Source organism: Saccostrea echinata, unplaced genomic scaffold (assembly GCF_033153115.1).
Source record: "Saccostrea echinata isolate AGI-Se365-2 ecotype Australia unplaced genomic scaffold, CSIRO_AGI_Sech_v1 ptg000030l, whole genome shotgun sequence".
Lineage (NCBI taxonomy): Eukaryota > Metazoa > Mollusca > Bivalvia > Ostreida > Ostreidae > Saccostrea > Saccostrea echinata.
Window position 1 is genome coordinate 32,688,342 of NW_026889779.1, and position 19,504 is coordinate 32,707,845.

At 36.7% G+C, this 19,504-nt stretch overlaps 3 protein-coding genes across 3 annotated transcripts; 1 reads left to right on the plus strand and 2 right to left on the minus strand.

The window, feature by feature from the left end:
• The first annotated feature begins 9,006 nt into the window (after positions 1 to 9,006).
• On the plus strand, positions 9,007 to 9,972 carry LOC133197041 (uncharacterized). Its single transcript, XM_061332880.1, has one exon. The coding sequence runs from the start codon at positions 9,007 to 9,009 to the stop codon at positions 9,970 to 9,972; it is 966 nt and encodes a 321-aa protein (XP_061188864.1).
• Positions 9,973 to 13,284: 3,312 nt separating this feature from the next.
• Positions 13,285 to 13,956, minus strand: LOC133197042 (uncharacterized protein F54H12.2-like). Its single transcript, XM_061332881.1, has one exon. The coding sequence runs from the start codon at positions 13,954 to 13,956 to the stop codon at positions 13,285 to 13,287; it is 672 nt and encodes a 223-aa protein (XP_061188865.1).
• Positions 13,957 to 14,081: 125 nt separating this feature from the next.
• LOC133197043 (uncharacterized protein F54H12.2-like) lies at positions 14,082 to 14,705 on the minus strand. The gene has a single exon (XM_061332883.1). The coding sequence runs from the start codon at positions 14,703 to 14,705 to the stop codon at positions 14,082 to 14,084; it is 624 nt and encodes a 207-aa protein (XP_061188867.1).
• Positions 14,706 to 19,504: the final 4,799 nt, after the last annotated feature.

The following is a 19,504-nucleotide window of genomic DNA, read 5'->3' on the forward strand; positions in this document are numbered from 1 at the left end:
AATGAGACGCCATGGAGGAGTAAGCATTCCCTGTCTACCGGTCACTCTCGACGGGTGTTCCTTGACAAGATCGGACAAATTTAAAAAAAAAAATCAATAGACAATTAAGTGTGTAAATAATGGACCAACAATTGGTATGCAAAAAAGTAAGCACTCGACTTAATGATAGATTGTACTTGCTGACAAAGTCATTGTATCGTCCATAGAACTTATGAACTGTTGACTTTAAACGAGACTGTTAACATCATTGTTTCAACAGTTTGTTTGTCAAAAGCATGCTCTTGCGTATCAAATAAACAGGGAGGTATAAACTCTATATGCAGGTGATAAAGGTGTATTGCTACATAAGTAAGGGAAGCCGCCGATAGAAATATTGAAGTCATCAAGTTAAACAGGAAGTTTTGTTATAAGATTGCCATATAAGTCTTTTTTTTTAGTAATATATCAAAATATGAAACAAATGTGTCAAACTCCGTGGTATCTTTTATTTCAAGTTCATTGGGATATATTGAATCGACATATGAATGAAAGTAACTATTGTTAATTGATAATATTTCGTCGACATATCTAAATGTCGATGTGAAAGAATCAGAATGTGTTTTCTTCTTCTGAATCAGATGTTTCTGAATAAATTCTGTTATAAAGGAACACAATCAATGCCCATCGGAATTCCAACAGTTTGTTGGAAGACCTGGTCTTCGAAGACCACATAAATTGACTGATTGATTGTATGTTGTTTTATGTCCCATTCGATAATTTTTCACTCATATAGAGACGTCGCCATATACCGGTGAAGGGCATCAAATTTTGACCTTTACTCGGCACTCAGGGCTATTGAGCAGTGAGGGATCTTTATTGTGCCAACGCCTGCCGTGACACGGGGCCTCAGTTTTTAAGGTCTCATCCGAAGGACCCGCAACTTTCACTTCAAAGTGCCGAGCGCATGGCGAAGGAACAGTTGCTACCTATTTTTTATCGACTTAGGTCAGTCGCGGCCGAGATTCGAAACCACGACCTCCCAAACACGGACTACATAAATGTCTTTAAAAAAAACCCAGCATCCTTTTGATATCAACCTCAGAGTGCTTTTCTCTAGCATCAGGTTGATTTTTAACGAAGTAAGTTTGATGATGACTAATCACAAGATATGAAAATTTTTCATCTCGTAGGTCGAGAGTTCAACCCCGGGCTGGGGCGGAAGTGGGTATCCTTATAAAAGTGAATTTCGCAGGTGTGTTAAGGAAGCACTAAGATAATCTGACTTTACTAAATCAGTGATACAATATGACGTCATAGTAGGTGAGGTTACAAAATTTTAGAACACAAGTTTTCTTAATATTGTTATTTAGAGATATAATTTAACTCCTGAAAATGAATAGAAACTTGCAAATATTAACAAAAATAAAATGTTTTTATTTTTTTATGCTGAATCTGTCACTTGAATTAAAATCTCCGACCGATGACGTCATAACTGTTCAACAAGTAACTTGAGAATTGATCATGTTGTGTAACGAGAATTTGGCTAAGATGGCATGTAAAAAGATAGTAAACGGGAGTTTAAAAGCAAATACCGTGGATATTGTGTGTTATTCATGTGAAGTTAAAGTTTATTAAACAGGTATCCTAATTTATTTTCATCGATTATATCTTCTATGAAAACAGTCAACTATTTACGTATCCTGGTCGGCCTTTCCTTTGTCATTCGTGACAACAATAATGCAAAAGAACAACACTAAGCTGGATACTTAAAAACATAAGATTTGTACATATCGAAAGCTTGTGTTCTATAATACTTGAAAAGTGCTGCTAGAATCGTGAGGTAAACATGGTTTGAAGAAATATCTCGGGTAATATGTATATAATGCAAAACATCGGGTAAGGTTTCGTGCGAATATGTGGAACAATTATTTTCCCGAATGGACAGTGGGATTCTAGCAGCACTTTTTAGGCATAAGAGATGTATTAACTCAAAGAAATTATTAAACCCCGGGGTAGTGTTGTTCTGTTAACTTTTAATTAAGGAATATTTTGCTATTATATAAGCACTCACGTGATGAAGTCGTGGTGGTGCACTACTTGGCCTCATACACTCCGTGTCTTTATGTAGGTTGAGGCTATTTGGTACCGCTTGCAGGGATGGCTGGCAGGAGTTATATCTCCATAAGTGCGTACGAGTTATCTCGCATTACAACGGTGATAACCATGAATTTGTACCCTTATTAAAAAGTTCCAAATCAATCGTTCTCTAGAAAGATTAATGTGTATTTAATATGTAAAATGTAATAATTAAGAGAGAGAGAGAGAGAGAGAGAGAGAGAGAGAGAGAGAGAGAAATTTATGTTTTCTAATTGCTGATCTTAAGATCTTGTGAACTTTGGGGTGGTAAGGGGGAAGGGGTGGGTCGTCACAATAATTTTAACATTAATGATTATAAAATTGTCACAATAATTTTAACATTAATGATAATAAAGTGAAAACAAATGTGTTTAACAGAGCTGTGATCCCCCCCCCCCCCCAACATATGCATGACGAAGTTTACTTACTTAAATATTTAATTGTTGTATTTATTTATTCAAGTTATTTACAATGTATTTAATTCATATATTTTGGCTTCTAAAGGAATTTCTCTTTGGTTTTGCCCCCAAACTTTTTAATTAATATTGCCTAGAGAGCACAACCCTGGATCAATGGACAGCCGCGATTCCCAGACCAATAAATATCTAACCCCCCCCCCCACCTCCCTACACACACACACACAGAGAGAGACACCCGCCTGATGCAAGATATGCAATTTTATGAACGGGATGCGTCTTGATATAAACAGCATTACAAAAAAAAAAAAAAAAAAAAAAAAAAAAAAAAAAAAAAAGAATGCTCATAGTTTAACGGTATAATTCTCTGTATAATATTCCTATTTTAGAATTTATGGATTTTTGCTGCTGCAAACAAAAAGCTTTTCATTCTAACTGCTCAATATTTTTCAGTGAATAATTCTTCATTTCATTTCTTTTTTTAATGCTTTGGCACCATTAAACAGTATCAAATGCATATAAAAAAAACTAGAGACATTTAGACAAAAATATCGGTTTATTTCCCATCATTCGATGTATTGGTGGTAAAGAGTGCTTGTGATTATACAGATTTAGCTCATGCTTCGACTATTATTAAAGTTCATCTAAATTTGGCACTGTGAGAAATGTGGCCAAACATGAGAGGATTGTTATAAGAAATTAGGACATAGCTGAGCAATCAACCTCTCGTGCATTCTATTGAAATTAAAACAAAACATTAAGATTAAACAGAAAAAAAGTATCGAGAACTGGATTATTTTGAGGGTAATTTTATTCTAAATATGCAAAAAACAAACACAAAAAAGGAGAAGGCATTTACGCCACATGATACGAAAATAAAGCACTCTACCTCTAACAGGTACCAGATAATGATGCTACCTACCTCTAACAGGTACCAGATTTCAGGACAACCTACCTCTAACAGGAACCGGATTTCAAAGCTACCTACCTCTAACAGGTACCAGAGTTCAAAGCTACCTACCTCTAACAGGTACCAGATAACGATGCTACCTACCTCTAACAGGAACCATATTACAGGACAACCTACCTCTAACAGGTACCGGATTTTAAAGCTACCTACCTCTAACAGGTACCAGGTTTCAAAGCTACCTACCTCTAACATGTACCAGATTTCAAAGTTACCTACCCCTAACAGGTACCAGATTTCAGGAACTACCTACCTCTAACAGGTACCATATTTCAAAGCTACCTACCTATAACAAGTACCAGATTACAAGACAACCTACCTCCAACAGGTACCAGATTTTAAAGCTACCTACCTCTAACAGGTACCAGATTTCTAAGTTACCTAACTCTAACAGGTACCATATTTCAAAGCTATCTACCTATAACAGGTACCAGATTACAGGACAACCAACCTCAAACAGGTACCAGAGTTCAAAGCTACCTACCTCTAACAGGTACCAGATTTCAAAGTTACCTACCTCTAACAGGTACCAGATTTTAAAGCTACCTACCTCTAACAGGTACCAGATTTCAAAGCTACCTACCTCTAACAGGTACCAGATTTCTAAGTTACCTACCTCTAACAGGTACCAGATTTCAAAGATACCTACCTCTAACAGGTACCAGATTTCAGAGCTACCTACCTTTAACAGGTACCAGATTATAATGTACATACTTCTATGCAGCACTTTATTATGAAGCTACCTGAAGTTTTTTTTATCACATACAGGTACCAGATTATGAATCACCTAAAGTAAGATTTATTAAATTGTGAAATACTCTTCCTGTAACAAGTTCCAGAGTTTTACTTATATGTTAATATGCCAAGAGCCATTATGAAGAAAAATTGAGATCACAGGAAAAATTCAATTTTTTGAAAAGATTGATCAAGATTATAGAGTGTAATTAAAATATATATCAGCGACAGATAAGGAAATCATTTGAATCTAGTACAGCAAGCAGAAATATGTTTTTCACAGTTATAATCCAGTTCCTTTACTTGTTGCTGTTATTTAAACGTTAAAGTCTCTAGTAAAACACAATTTTAATTGATTTTAATAATAATTAAACATAACAAAGCAATTTAATTGGATGATTTTTAGTATTACAATTTAGTTCCTGGAATCCTTTTCAGCCATTTCATTTTGCTGTGCATAAACCTAAATTGCACATTTAGAGTTGGTAACTATCTCTGAAAAAGGGTGTTGCAGTTCTTTTGTTATTTTCCCTAAAGTTGTAGCAATTTAAAAGAAAAAATTTAAGTATCAGAAAACGGTCTGAATTTTTTTTCAGATACAACGGTAAACACAGCACAATGTAGAACAATATTTAGGAACTGCATATTGACTTCCAATTTGCCATTAAATGAAGTGTAAATTAGTAGTCACGTAGCAAAATAAGTCTCGTTTTCTGTTTTTCAAATAGGGAATCCCCACTGTTCTGAAAAATTGCCTCCTTGAAACAGAATGAATTTGATATACGCATAAAGAGACATGATTTTTCTTCAAAACTGCCATTTCCGATTTTTGTTTCAAAGAGGCATATTTTTGAAATTCACAAAAAATCGAATAAAAATTATTATCCATCCGAAATGAAAAATGCTCCCATAAAATAGCACCTGATAATTTAATTCAGTGTCGGAGCTGGTCTAGTGGTACAGCGTGTGGACTCTATGCGAAGATTCTCTTACCTGAGAATGGGTTGTAATCCTGTAATGGCTGGTATTTACATATTTTTATTCTTATATAACGGAAGTACAATGCGACATCTCTCTTAAGAAAAGGAGAGGGAGAGGATGTAAGAAAGTAATGGGTAAATTTTTTTAAATGCATGCAGAAATAAATTGTTTTCCTTTATATTGTGATCTAAAACTAATAAGACATACATTTAATGTTATTATTTAGTGGCGATGTCTTAAAAGATAAAGTACTATTATTTTAAATAATTTATTTTTTTCATACTTATTTCGTTTCGCTATTATTCTGTTAATTAGTGGCTCAGATTTGACTTGAAAGAACTAACTTGAAATGACTCAATGGAATTTCTTGAATATTGCATCAATAGCGTAATTATTGGACACATTTTTATATACTGAAAAATATTAACGCACGCTATCTACAGTACATCTTTCAAATTGATGTGCGAGGTGCACTTGCCATTAATTGTGCTTTTTATCGTTCTAACTTTTCTCGTGCAATATGGCGACAGTGACCATAGATGTGAAAAAAAAGTTTACTAACAGGTCGCCAGTCTATGTTAGGAAAAACTATGCATGAAATAAACGTAAAATGTGAAATGAAGCTGTACATATCCGCCGTATAAATAGTCATCTACGTGGCCATGTCTATATTTAGAGATAACGCTTCATGCTCGTGGTATTTAAGGAAGCTCTAAACAATGCTCACTGAAGAGTTCTAAATCTATGGTAGTTTTATGTAGTTAGAGTGATCTGCTCTTTGATGAGCAAAGGAATATGTGGAAATCTACAGTAAATGACACGATTTGAGGTAGATTATTGTATTCTTAACATTATATTAGACCAAGATAAAGTAATTAGAAAGATTATTTGCATGTATTTTCCCAGTGTAAGTAGACAACAGTAATTTCTGTTCATTTGTCCTTTATTGTCTTTGAACATTTTTTCTGGAGAAATACGGCAGGTAAGTAGTATAAGCAGCCTGGCTAGGCGGGTCAACTGAGTGCACTTTTTTGTTCCCTGTAGGAGATGGGTGGTTCAACACACACACCCTGGAAAAACCCATGAGGAAAGTCGGGTGCAAAAGGGGGGTACGTTTGATCTACGTTTGTGTGTAAAATCGCTGAGTCAGTAATACATAGGCAATACACACAAAAACTTGGCATCGATTCAAATCATGCATTGCATTGTGACGTCATACAGCCAGTTTCTCTCTCTCTATTTTCTGAAAACGGAAAAAACAATAACACAGAAAAAGTTTGTAAGATGATTTATTCAAAGTAAAAAAAATGTACATAATTTTTACTTTTTCTTCTGGAGTTTCAGGGGCTGTTTCTTCTCCGTCTGGGTAGTATTAGCAGGAAGTTTCCTCTTGTTGTTAGCCTGAATTTTATCCTGGGGAGTGGTCTTATGTTCCTGATGGGTGGTCTTGTTTTCTTGAGCCTTTTTCTCCAGTTTTTCTACTTCTTTGACAAAATCCATACTGTCATCTGTACACTGATGGGCCCAATGTCCAAAATTTCCACACTTGTAGCATAAGTTCTGTTTTTTTCTGAGACAATCCGGGGCCCAATGTCCTAACTCTTTACATACGAAACATGGGTCTGTCTGTTTACTTTTCTTGGCAGCTCCTGTGTCTTCATTTTTTCTGGTAGGAGTTTCCTCTCATTTTCTCTTCCATTCTAACTTCTAATCGGGACAATTTCCCACGTATCAAACAAAATTCACTGGTGTTGTACTCTTTCAGTTGAGTCAGCATGTTGACAAAGCCATCCAGAGTCGTGGTTAAGATGCCCATATCTTCCTTTGTCATGGGTTCTGGCATTTTATAAAGTCCCAGATCAAATCCGATCGGATCCTGCGTGTCAGGCATTGTCGGTAGAGCATATCCCAATCCTTCATTGCTAGCTGGAATATAATTACGATTTTCCACGGAATTCATCATCGCCTGTGCCATATTTCTACGTCTGTCAAGTTCGAACTGCCCACTAAGAATGGTCCTAAATTTCCAGCTCTGGTTTATATACCCTTTTGGATTTCGTGTGCAAAAATAGGTTTGACTTACGTTTTGTACCCTCGCGCTTAGTACCCTCTCTCATTTTACCTACGTTTTGCTGAGTCAGAACATTATGGGTGTACGTACTGTGTACGTCTTGTATAGATACATGTTTTTGGTTTTTTCCAACGGAGAACAGGGGTATAAATAAGAAAACATTTCTTGTCATTTCTTCACAATTGACTATCATGTCAACACATAATCACACTCACTCTTTGGTGTTGGAAGGGTATGATTTTTTAATGCGATGTATAGAGAAAAATCAAGAAGCTCTACCCCCGGAGGCGGAACCAGTGTTCCAGAGAGCGACGACCATCATAGAAAACACTCAGGACTTGTGGTTACAATGCCTGGCTTTATTACAACGTCCCACAGTGGGGAGACTAGCGATTATACATTTCCTTTGTCAACGGATCAAAAAGACTCTACCAGAAAAAATGTACGGGATGAAAATGAGCGAATATTTAGGAAAACCTTACAGTTTCCTATGTCATCCCGAAGGGAGCAAAGTATTTCTACTCTGGAAGGAAATAGAAGCGGTAGAGAAAATATGCATCCAATACGGGATGAAATATGTGGAAATTTCAGAAATGCTAAAAGGCACAAGTGTGTAACTTTTGTTACCAGCCTCAATAAAATTTATCATTTACTACCCGAAGATCGAAAAAGTCCATGGATGGCTATAGTAGCAGATCGATTACGATTTCAGGGGAGAATTCGACAGTTTGAACAATTATTAAAGAAAAAATAAAAACAAGATTGAACACACAGTAAGTCTTTGTTATTATTTCTATACAAATATGACGCCATCTTGTGCCCTTTTTTAGACGCTGAGATTTTATTTTTTTGCTTAGTAAGAAAAAAATCTATTCCCATTTCAATTAAAGTAGATAGAAATTGATTTTAAACTAATCCGATTCTATTCTTTCTCAAAATCTTTCAGGATTCCTAAAAAAAAAATCATGCCTATGTGTATAGAATGCTGTGTCTTGTAATAAGACGCTGTGTTTTATCAATATTGTTATTTATAAAACATCTAGACATTCCCACTGGAAATAAAGTGGATTCAAATTGTTTTTCAACTAAACTGATTTTATTTATTTAAAAATTCCAGTCAGAAAAGGTCACGATTTAAAAAAAATCCTATATTCTCTATACAAGTCTATACAGTGATTTTCTAAAAAAAAAAAAAAAAAAAATGGCCGACCTTCGCCTTCTTGTGTCTATACCTAAACCAACTCTGACTATATTTTTACACTTCAAACCATTCATTTGATTTAAAAACAGCATCAACACTTTTCCCTAGGTTTAATCTCATAGTATAGATTAAGTTTTCCTAGTATCACACTCTAAAAAGGCTTAAAATACTTATTTTATGTATTCAGGTGACCCGATTTTAGCCCTTCGGTTCAACATCAATGCTTCTTTTCTAGACGACAGATAAATGTCATGCATCAAAAATACTGTGAAATCATGCCTGAAACTTACCTTCATCTTATGGCTAAGATGTTACCATGTATTTCTAATCCCATAATAAGTTATTCACTCCAATGTATGGATTGTGAAGCACAAAATAACACAATTTGACGTCGCCATGATTTTTTTGGCTCTCGCTTTAGGGTGCTCTCTTTTACGCTCGCTCTGTGCGCATAAATACGGCAGCTTGCCAGAGCTCAGTGTCATTCTGTTAGTATCAGTTTTGCTGATACCGTATCAGTATGGCTGCTATGGATGAAGATGATATCGCCAACTATTATCTTATTCCAGGGGTAGAGATTGTAAATGTCTGGATCGTCAGAGACGTAGCCACCGGCAGGGAGTTAGCTCGCTGGCCGATAGCTACCCTGGGCCTAGCCAGTGATCTGATGAGGGGGAGAAGACGACGAAGGCGCCATAGAAGAAGATCGCCGTCTACCAGTGATGAAGATGACCAGCCAAGGAGAAGGAGGAGGACAGATTCACCACCACCACCAACTTCCTATTCGGCCCCTCTGAGTAGTCCGGAACTACTCCAGGACACCCCGAGAAGCCCGTCCCCTCCAAGAAGACCACCTACTCCTACCTGGTCACCCAGTCATCCCCCGGGAGCAGCTGCTGGACAGTGGGATTCCTCCGTAGATTCGGATTGGACCCCTCCCGTTAACAACGATTGGGCTGGACAGGGGGATTCGTCATCCGTTGATTCGGATTGGTCCCCTCCCGTCAACGATGACTGGGCACCCTCCCCGGAGCTGGCAAGACCACCACCACCCTCCCCGGAGCTGGCACCACCACCACCCCCGACCCCGGATGTGTCACCAGGTGTGAGTACTACGGGGTCAATTCCATTTTGGGGGATTCAAGTAGCAGCAGCCAGGCTGGATTCCTGTGCAGTTTGCTTACAGGAGGATGTTATGTCCAACTACATTTGCTGCCAGTGTCGCCGTCGACCGGCTTGTCTTGAGTGTTCAGCTGTGCTGGTACAGATGCACCAATCTTGCCCACTCTGTAGGACCAGGCGTGTTGCATATAGAGCACCTCGCAGGCGAGGATTGAGACGACCTCCTCCAAGACAGTCATCTCTACCCCCACCCGGAAGGCCGGACTTTCTGGAGCCGTTGACCGGTAACCAGCGACCTCCCCTCTCAGGCAGAACAGAGTTCCGCGGCAGAGGCAGAGGTAGAGGCAGGCCTCTCAGGGAGTAAACCCTTGATAAAAAAAAATCAACCCTTTTAAGGGCCACTTTAATGATTTTAATAGATACCTTTTTAAAAACATCAAGGTTATAGAAACCTATAAACACCAGGTCACTGTTTTTTTTTTTAAATTTTAAAAAGATTAATCTTTTTTTTTTTTTTAAAAATGAAATAACATAAAAACATTTTTTTTTTTTAATTTTTTTTATAACACAGTCAATATTTATAACACACAATCAATGTTTATGAAGAATGTACACTTGTTTTTGATAAGTCTTTACAAATTGTTCAATATATTGTCTATAATGAGTCCAATTTCCTCCTGCTAAACCACATCCTATTTTATAAGGAAAGGCATAAGTCTGGTAAGGTAAAGTTCCCAATTCTTGTTAACAAGCTTGAAACCATTTTTCTCTATTTTCTGGTGTATCTTGATAATAAGGTAGGCGATTATAATGTTCTGCTCCATAATCCCATTGAGCTAACAGACAAATGACTACGGGTTTTTGGAAAGAAAACACTTTAAGGGTGCCTGGAATTCCTCTATCTTCTTCTAGGGCTAAATTTCTAGACCCTAAAGGTCTGCGGGTAGCATATAAATTAGCTCTGGGGTATTTCATAGCTATACTTTGACTCAATCCATGAGCTTTTACAGTCAAACAATTACATTGATGTACAATAGCTTCTACAGGAAAGTTTAATAAATCTCCTGGTATCTCCTGTAAACTCATGTTTGGGAATAATTTTTTTTCCAATGTCACACCTTTATATATATAACCTGAACAAAAAAAATAACAACAATAACAAAACTGTTAAAAATTTTTAATCTGTATTTTCCAGATACTCAATCATTTCTCTCTTTTTTTCTATATAATCTCTCCAGGCACCAATTTCCCATTTCCCATATGCATCTCTGGACTCTAATTCTTTGTTTCTCTCCTCAGGTTTCAGAATTCCATATTCTTCATAGTAGCCACCTTGCTCGTAAAACATTCTTTCTAATTCTGGTGTACTGTGAGACATACAAAAATCTGCATACAAGTGAATTCTAGCCACATTCAGTCCTCCTACAGGTTTTTTCATTTGAATGAATCCCCTGATTTGATGCACTTTTCCTGTCCAGGGATGAATATTTTTTGTAGGATCAGGTATTGAAATTCATCTTCACAGCTCATGAACATATCTATATCTTCTTCTTCTCTCACATCATGGATGACAAATGCCCAGTTAATGGCTACTGGAGAATCTCTGAATGGGTTCTTTGGGTCATGGATCTCCTCATTTTCTCCCAAGTAAACATTACAGGGTTCTTCATCCTCCAGAGTTTTCACTTCCATTCTTCTTTGAGGACTGGAATGTTCTTCTTCCATATGCATGATCAATCTTTTTTCTAATAACTGTTTTTTTTCCTCATCTATATCCATAGTCTCTATTTTTTCTAATGACTGTTTTTCTCCTCATCTATATCCATAGTCTCTGTTTTTTTTCCAAACTGACTTTGACTCATGGTTAGGGTCAACTGATCATGATCATTCTCACACCTTGTATTTATACCCTCAGGGGTGGTGTGCAAAAATGTGTTTTACCTACGTTTTTATTGAGACACTACTGTGTACGTTTTGTTTACGTTATGCTGAGTCAGTCAATACACAAACCTTATATTATGACGTCATACTTGGCAGTGATTCACAGTCTAGGTAAAAACCACACACACAAGCTCAATGTTAATGGATTTATTCAAGTAAATCTACAATCTCTTGGAATTAATTCTTTGTTTCTCATTTCAGGTTTTAAAGTTCCATATTCTTCATAGTTGTCACCTTGCCTATAAAATGTTCTTTCTAATTCTGGTGTGCTGTGAGACATATCAAAACAGGTTAACCCATGAATGATTTTGTACATGTCTCTCTCATTGGTACAGTGCTTCATTTGAATGAATCCTCTCACATGATGAAGTTTTCCTGTTTCTGGATGCATTTCTTTTTGTAAGATCAAGTATTGATAATCACTTCTAATGATTTGATCTATATCCTCCTGATGGCCCCCAGTTAAATTAAATATCCAATTAGCAGCTCTTCTAAATCTCTCCTTTTTAAATTTGGCAATATAATGATTGCCTGGATCTTTTTTATGTTTGTTCTCATAATGAGTTTTAATGTCTCTCAACAATTGAGTTCTGATTTCCATGATTAATCCTTCTGTCAGACTCATGTTTGAAAAAATGATTTTTTTGGTGACACACACTTTTTATATAGATAACAATTCAAGATATTTAAATTATTTTTATTCAGATTCTACAATGATTCTTATCTTGGTTTAGAATCCTGTGTCAATCTTTTCTTTTTTTTCTCAAAATACTTCTTTTTTTTGACACATCTTGGCTTCTTCTGCAGTCAAAGGTCTTTCAGGGTAATCTTTTTTTTTTGGTAATAAATGGGTATAATTCTTCTTCTGCAGTCAAGGGTCTTTCAATGTAATCTCTCACATCATTAGGATCACCCTTTTCTGGACATAATTGATTATATTTTTCATTAGAAATGATCTCAATAGTCCCATCCTCATGTATTTGGATTGGTATACCTCTATCCACATCTTCCTCTCTCAGAACTCTCTTTCCAAATTGAATTTTACTCTTTTCTTTACTGGACGTGTTACCCATGATTAGGACAAATCAATAACTGATATATTTTTCATACTACACCTTGTATTTATACCTTTTTTCTATCTATATTTAGTATCACCCCCTTTTTAAAAAAAAAAAAACCCAAAAAACAAGAACAGATTTTTTTTTCTTTATTGATAACAATAACAACAACAATTACAATACATTTTGATAGAAACATTGACAAGTTTGTCCATGACCCGTAGGTCTTTTATGATAAGTGTCTTTAAACCATTGAGCTACATAATGATCTCTTTGTAAAGCTGTACTATGGTCAAAGGGGAATAACCACTCATCTGCGGCTTTTCTCTTCTTGTATCTTTGATGTAAATAATACACGCAATATTGTCCACATACATCTGTATTCCAATCTTGATATTGGTACGGATTATAAATCCATTGTTGAGCATGACGATGGATAAAAACTTGAATTTCTTTTTGTAAGGGAGGAAATCCATAAGAATCAAAATATTCGATGACTGGACTGGACAAATACAAACATACCCAATGTTCTCCAGGTTTATCTTGAGGATCCGTATTCACCACAATGGCTTTTTCTTGAGGTCTTAATTGATCCGGTAATAAATCTAAAGGGTACACACCACCAAAAAAACTTTTTAATTCTCTGGATAAGACTTCTTTTAATTGTCCTGTATCCATTAATAATCAATACTGACTTCTCTCTGTTTGTTGATTTCTAACAGATTATCGAATTCTGCATATACCACACAATTTAAGGTGTTCACCGTATTGTTCGTAAATTGGACTTCTACTCTCAGATTTCCGGTTTCCATGATGTGGAATTTATCCGATTGCGCCTCTTGATCTTTAGTGAAATCCCAGCCCCATAAAGTGTATCCGTTTTTATACTCTTCTAGGGTGATGTCCGGGGCCCAATCTTCTCCTAATTTTCCCAGTGCTTGATGTAAACTCAGATAAGATCTCAGATATAAGTCTTCATTGAAATTAGGTTCGAAACAATGAGTACTCATGTTCTCTCCGTTAATACTGACATCTAATTTCGTAATTCCCACGTTTTGGAAATGAAACGGATTTTTAGTTTTATCTCCGTTAAAAGCCGCATTGTCCACAAAGCCTAAAATGATGCGTTTAGGCATCTGGCCTTGAAACAGATGATCCGTGATTTTAGATTGAGTTCCTATGGGTATAGTAAAGGTTTTCACTTCGACTCTTCTCAAAGGATATTTAGCTCTGTGAGTGTTCAAACCTTGATTAATACCATTCATCATGACTGCCGTGGGGTTGACTTTTCTTACCCACAAGATCATGCTCAATATTTTGACTTTTCCCGTACTTCCTGCTTTGATCATCATATAGAACTGAGGTTTAGCTCGATTAAATCTCAAACGGACATCTACTCCATTGGGTAGAAATCGGTCTTGTTGAAATAAATCCAGATGTAAACGATCATACAAGGTTATTTTCTTACTATCATTTATAGCCTGGTGACGTTTTCTAAATCCTTCGTTTTAGAATTGGCCGGTAACTCTGGGATGATAGGTTGGTTAATGGTCACAGTATCAGCAGCACCCTGTGCACCTGGGGTTACATCAAATGTCTTATTTTGAGCCACTCCAAGGTCTGCTACCCCTACTTCATCCATGTCTCCTGCTGTATCTTTTTCCCACAGACTACAAGCTCTCATCTGTGTCATTAATGTTCTGGGTTTGTAAGAAAGTAATTTCTCCAGATAAGCTTTGTAAGGATAAGTATCGGTTCCAGGAGTCACTATTTTTCCATTGACACTGAAATCGATTTCCGTAAACAAGGAATGTAAGATATTATTCACCGGGGCGCAAGTACTGCCAGCTCCAGTCAGATTAGTACTATCATCTTTGGTAAATTTACACACCATATGAACATACGTTTGAGATAAATCCAGATATTGATCTCCTTGTCCATTAATTTCAAATTCAATAGGAGCCGTATCCGAATCTAAAGTACTGGAAATGGGGTAATATTCTTCCCATTTGGAGTCTTCTAAAGCAATATTAGTCGGGGGGACTTGGAACAATTCTATATTGTTCATCCCACACGCACAGGAATCTGGTTGCAACATGATGTGTCTACTAGGATTGATTTTTCACAAATGAAGGTCAATATCACTCTACTTCCCTATATATAGTGTCAATCAAAGATATCTAAACCCCTTTTTTTCTTCTTGGGAATATTGCCTCCTTGATTTTTTCTTTTTCTCTTAAGACCTCCTCGGGCTAACACAGGTGTCTTTTTTCTTCTTTTCTTACTACCTCCTAGATTCATTCTTTGTTTCAGGGCTTGTACTCCGTGAGTTTTGACAGCGTCTTTTAAAGATCTCTTTTTCTAACACATCTAACCCCGTTCTAGCAGCAGCAGTCAAGGCATGTTTAGCTCCCCTTTTCAGTAAATCTCTAAAAAATCCTCTGCCTCTCTGCCGTCTTCTTCTTTTTCTTCTCCCTTGACCTTTTTGACCTTTCTTATTCATCTTTTTAAAAGCTAAAGTTTCTCCTCTATTGAAAGCAAATAAGCCTGTATTTTTAACGGCATTGAGTCCATGAGTTAAAAGAGCATTTTTGATATTTCTCTTTTTTTAAATCATAGCCGCTCCTATTTTAGCTCCGGCAATCAAGGCTTGATTACGACCCATTTTGACTAGATCTTTAAGAAATCCTCGACCTCTTTGTCGCCGGCCTGAGCCAAATTGGGCAGCTTGTTTTAAAGTCATCCCTATAGGTAAGTTCGGTACATGTCCCGACATGAAGTCTAAAAAAATTTCCTCCTCTTTGAGATTTAATTTGATCCACAAACCTACTAAATTTCTTTAAATTGAATGGATTAAACCAGGGTGGTAGTCCGGTAGAATCAAAGGGAAGGGCTCCAACCAATCCAGATATAATTCCACCTACACCGTGTCCTTTTTGACGTAATAAACCTCTATGATAGACAAACTGTCCGTGTCCTCTTTGTCTCAATAATCCGGGATGATACTGCATGTTTCATGACTCGTGTCAGACTGACCTAAATGCACTCAAGTGACTCTTTTTATACCCCTGTCTTAGGGTTGAATACAATACAGACAGCATATCAGACAAGTCATCACTCCCAATAGGATGTATCAAAAAAGATGTACACTCATCTCAGTACACTTTTCTGAAATGAAGTTTCACGACCGATTTTCCATTTAAAAAAGGCATGGAAGTCCCTAAAGGAGTCATGCTATGAATCTCAATGCTATCGAAATGTTTTTTACTCAGTTTCAAATATTCCGCTCTAACGGGTTCCCATTTAGCTTGTTTTTTATCTTCCGGATTGAGTGTACAAGGAACCACTCTTAATAATTTCAAGGCATTGGATCCTACCGTCTGGGGTTCAATTAAGTCACAATACACGTACCTGGATTTCAGATTTTCATATAAATCTACGGTATTGTTGCCCATGTAACTAACGTTGATTCATTTGGTCATGTTTTCTGTATCGTTCTGAAGAATCACCTTCTTACTTTCTATTCCTAGCTTATAAGCTAAGGCTGTGGGGAAACGAATGCAAAAGGGTTATTTTTTAAGTTCTTTCCCGATAAACTGATACATCACTTTATCATATTTGTCATGATATATTAATTTCATGGAATTCTCTTTTTTAGAATCACTCAAAAACTTCCATAATTTTTTCAAACTTCTTTCCTGTCCAAGACTGATTTCACCTGTTAAAGCCATGGGATGAATGTAAGGCCCCGGTCTAAAGTGAATTCGCTTAATTTCCATCTTCTGGTCTGTCTTTATGAGATTAGCAAATTCAGCATGGGCCCAATCTAACAGTACAGGACATTCGCATAATGGCATCGCGTCTATGGTTTTCATTTTAAATCTGTCCCATTTAAAAACATTAGGTTCTTGGACTTTTGGAGCATAAAACTGAGGAAGCAGGATGTCAAAATAAGCTTCCTCTTCTGTGATGTTTTTCAATGAAATGGGATACATCAATTCTGTTAAAGCCACTTCCCATTGTCCATCTGTTAAATCTACTGTTTGTGGTAATAAGGTTTTAAATTGAGCAGTCGTATTACTCGGAAAAGATTGCATGGACCCATCACTGGGTAAAGTCATGTAAAAACTACTGCTCTCGGCCATGTTCAGTGAGATACTGAGACAAAATAACTTATGACCCTTCTATTTATAACAACAATTTTTTTTGTTTTTTTAAATTTTTTTATTTGGCATATTATTACACTTCTTCTTCTTCTTCGGATCTGTAAGGAATCACTGTCTCAAAACACTGGCCCTCTTCGTTTTCCAAGCTATCTTTAATCTGGGAAAAAGGAATACGACAATACAGGTACTCTGTAGGACAGTAATAGCTAGAAATCCTCAGTCCATCTTTTTGCTGGTTCCAGAACAAATCACGAAGACAGTGTTCTATATTCCAGCACCATTCACCTTCAGCCAGAACCACACGAGTCTGGAATTTACAACGACCTAGGATCAACCATTTGTACTGCTGATAATGATGGTATATTTTTACCCTCACCTTAGATCCTTTAGGATGCAAGAATTTCTGTCTTTTTTCCAACCACAGATCTTGAGTAGATGTTCCTGGATGATTTTCAAAATAATCCAGGATTGCTCCTATTTTAGTTTTCATCCAGGGTCCCTGCATGTAAATACATCCAAATAAACTCTCACAATACCAACGATACTGCATATTTTTTTTTGGCGTCTGACTTTTAGACTTGACTTTTTCAGAATGAATAATTTTTTTTGTCATACCTCTTTATATAACCTTTTTATCAAATCTATTTTTAGTATCTCAGAAAAAAAAAACCAACAACATTTTTTGATTTTATGATTTATTTCCTTAATATCTACATAATGAACAAAGTCTGTAGCAAGTCTTGACGAAGTTCTCGACACATTCCCCACAGCAAGGATACTGTCGGCATTGTTGATACTTCCATCTCCCCTCCGTATTTTCCTGCCAGCAGGTCAGGCATTTCTTTAAGGCTCTCTTCCTGGTTACTTTGACCCATAGGGGCACCATATTCTCCGCCCCGTACTTCCATGTGAAATATTTCACACACCAGTTACATCCACAGGTCTCCATGGAAGGGGGATCATCCACAAACCAGTGAGGAAAAGGCATTTCACAATGCTCGCAAATTTGATAAGTTCTGTGATGCCATCCTGGATAATCATACACCGTAAATGTACGCACATGGATCATCTCCCTATCACAGTAATGACAGTAATACTTTTCTACGTCAACCAAATACAACATTCTCCACACAAAAAACATGATTGAGCGCAGTGTACTCAAAGCTTAGCTTTATATACCTTATTTATAGGGTGGTGTGCAAAAATGTGTTTGACCTAGTTTTTTTTTACTGAGATACTACTGTGTACGTTTTATTTACGTTTTGCTGAGTCAGTCAATACACAGGTAATACACAATCTTGGCAGAGATTCAAGTCAGTCAAGCTACCCATTGTGACGTCATTGTCACAAAATGTTATACATAGCTGAAGAGAGAGAGAGAAAAAAAAAGACATTTTTTTTCTAGGTTTTTTTTAATTTTTAATTCACAACAATAATAACATTAAAGTAACAAACATGGAATACTTTGGCATAGTTCTTTTTGAATAGGAAAAGTTCTCCGCATGTACAAATATTCTGTTTCACAAGCATAGTCCATGATGTCGTATCCTTCTTTGAGCACTTTGTTTACATACTCTTTGATACAATCTCGGACTTCTTCCATCCATTTCCCTTGAATCCAGGTCCTTGCTGGTCCCTCTCTTTTGTGAGCGAAGACGTATTTTACTTTCCATTTGAATTCCTGATACTGGGGTTGTCATGGCCCTAATAATACTATTATAAGTCGTCCACATTCATGGTCCGGTAATTTGATTCTCTTATACAGGTACACATCATTGACTCCTGTTTCTCCCGGATTCTTATCCATGAAACCTTGGATACATTCATCTTTGTTTTTCATCCATTCTCCTTTTTTAGTGGAACCTGTATGCTCTTCCATTTTCCAACGATACTCTGAGCTTAAAAAATCCATGTTGCTCTGTCCTCAGTCAGATCAGAAATGAAAAAAAAATCTTTGTTGTTTCCCCATTTTATATACTCTGTGGTGTACCTATTTTTTTTTTTAGACATTAATCCTGTGCATTCGCGGTCTTCTTAGGGGTAGATGTATGATGCATCATCGTAGGACTAGGCATGATATAACCCACTGAAGAACTGACACATACCATCCAATATTCTCGATTAGGATCGTGTAAAGCTAACATGACCACACTGGTGACGATGAGAGATACACAGATAAATAATTGTGCGAAATAAACGATTTCTTCTCGAGGAACATTCTCTCCACAAAATTTCCAATGAGGAGTTATTTGATGAGATCCGTTTGGGGAATCCATGAATCGAAACTAGGGGGATATCCTTTCCACCGAACTTTGACTTCTTGAATGATTTTTTTCCCTACGCGTCGCTTTTTATACCCCAAGATTTCCTCCACTTCGTACACGTCGTCTTTTTTAATGATCTTTTGTAATTCTTTTTCGTAAAATGTCCCTTCTAATTCCTCTCCGTTATAATCTTGCACTCTATACACGTAAGGATACCTTCCAGGAACTTTTTTTAAAAATGGTAAACAGTTCTGTGGTCCAGTTAGGTAAATATCCTTTTTCAAATGTGCGCTTGGCTTTACTGATGCGTACCTGATCTCCTTCTTTAAACTGAGGTTTAGGAAACTGTTTTCGATTGGATTTCCCATATAAAGTTTTCCAGACTTTTAACACATTAGAAGCATTCACTTGAACTGGTGCTCTTTTAATACTCCGATGATAGGTATGATTGTAAGCATACATTAAAT

Coding starts and splice junctions, on each gene's coding strand:
- LOC133197041 (XM_061332880.1), top strand. CDS start 9,007: ATGGCTGCTATGGATGAAGATGATATCGCCAACTATTATCTTATTCCA.
- LOC133197042 (XM_061332881.1), bottom strand. CDS start 13,956: ATGATCAAAGCAGGAAGTACGGGAAAAGTCAAAATATTGAGCATGATC.
- LOC133197043 (XM_061332883.1), bottom strand. CDS start 14,705: ATGTTGCAACCAGATTCCTGTGCGTGTGGGATGAACAATATAGAATTG.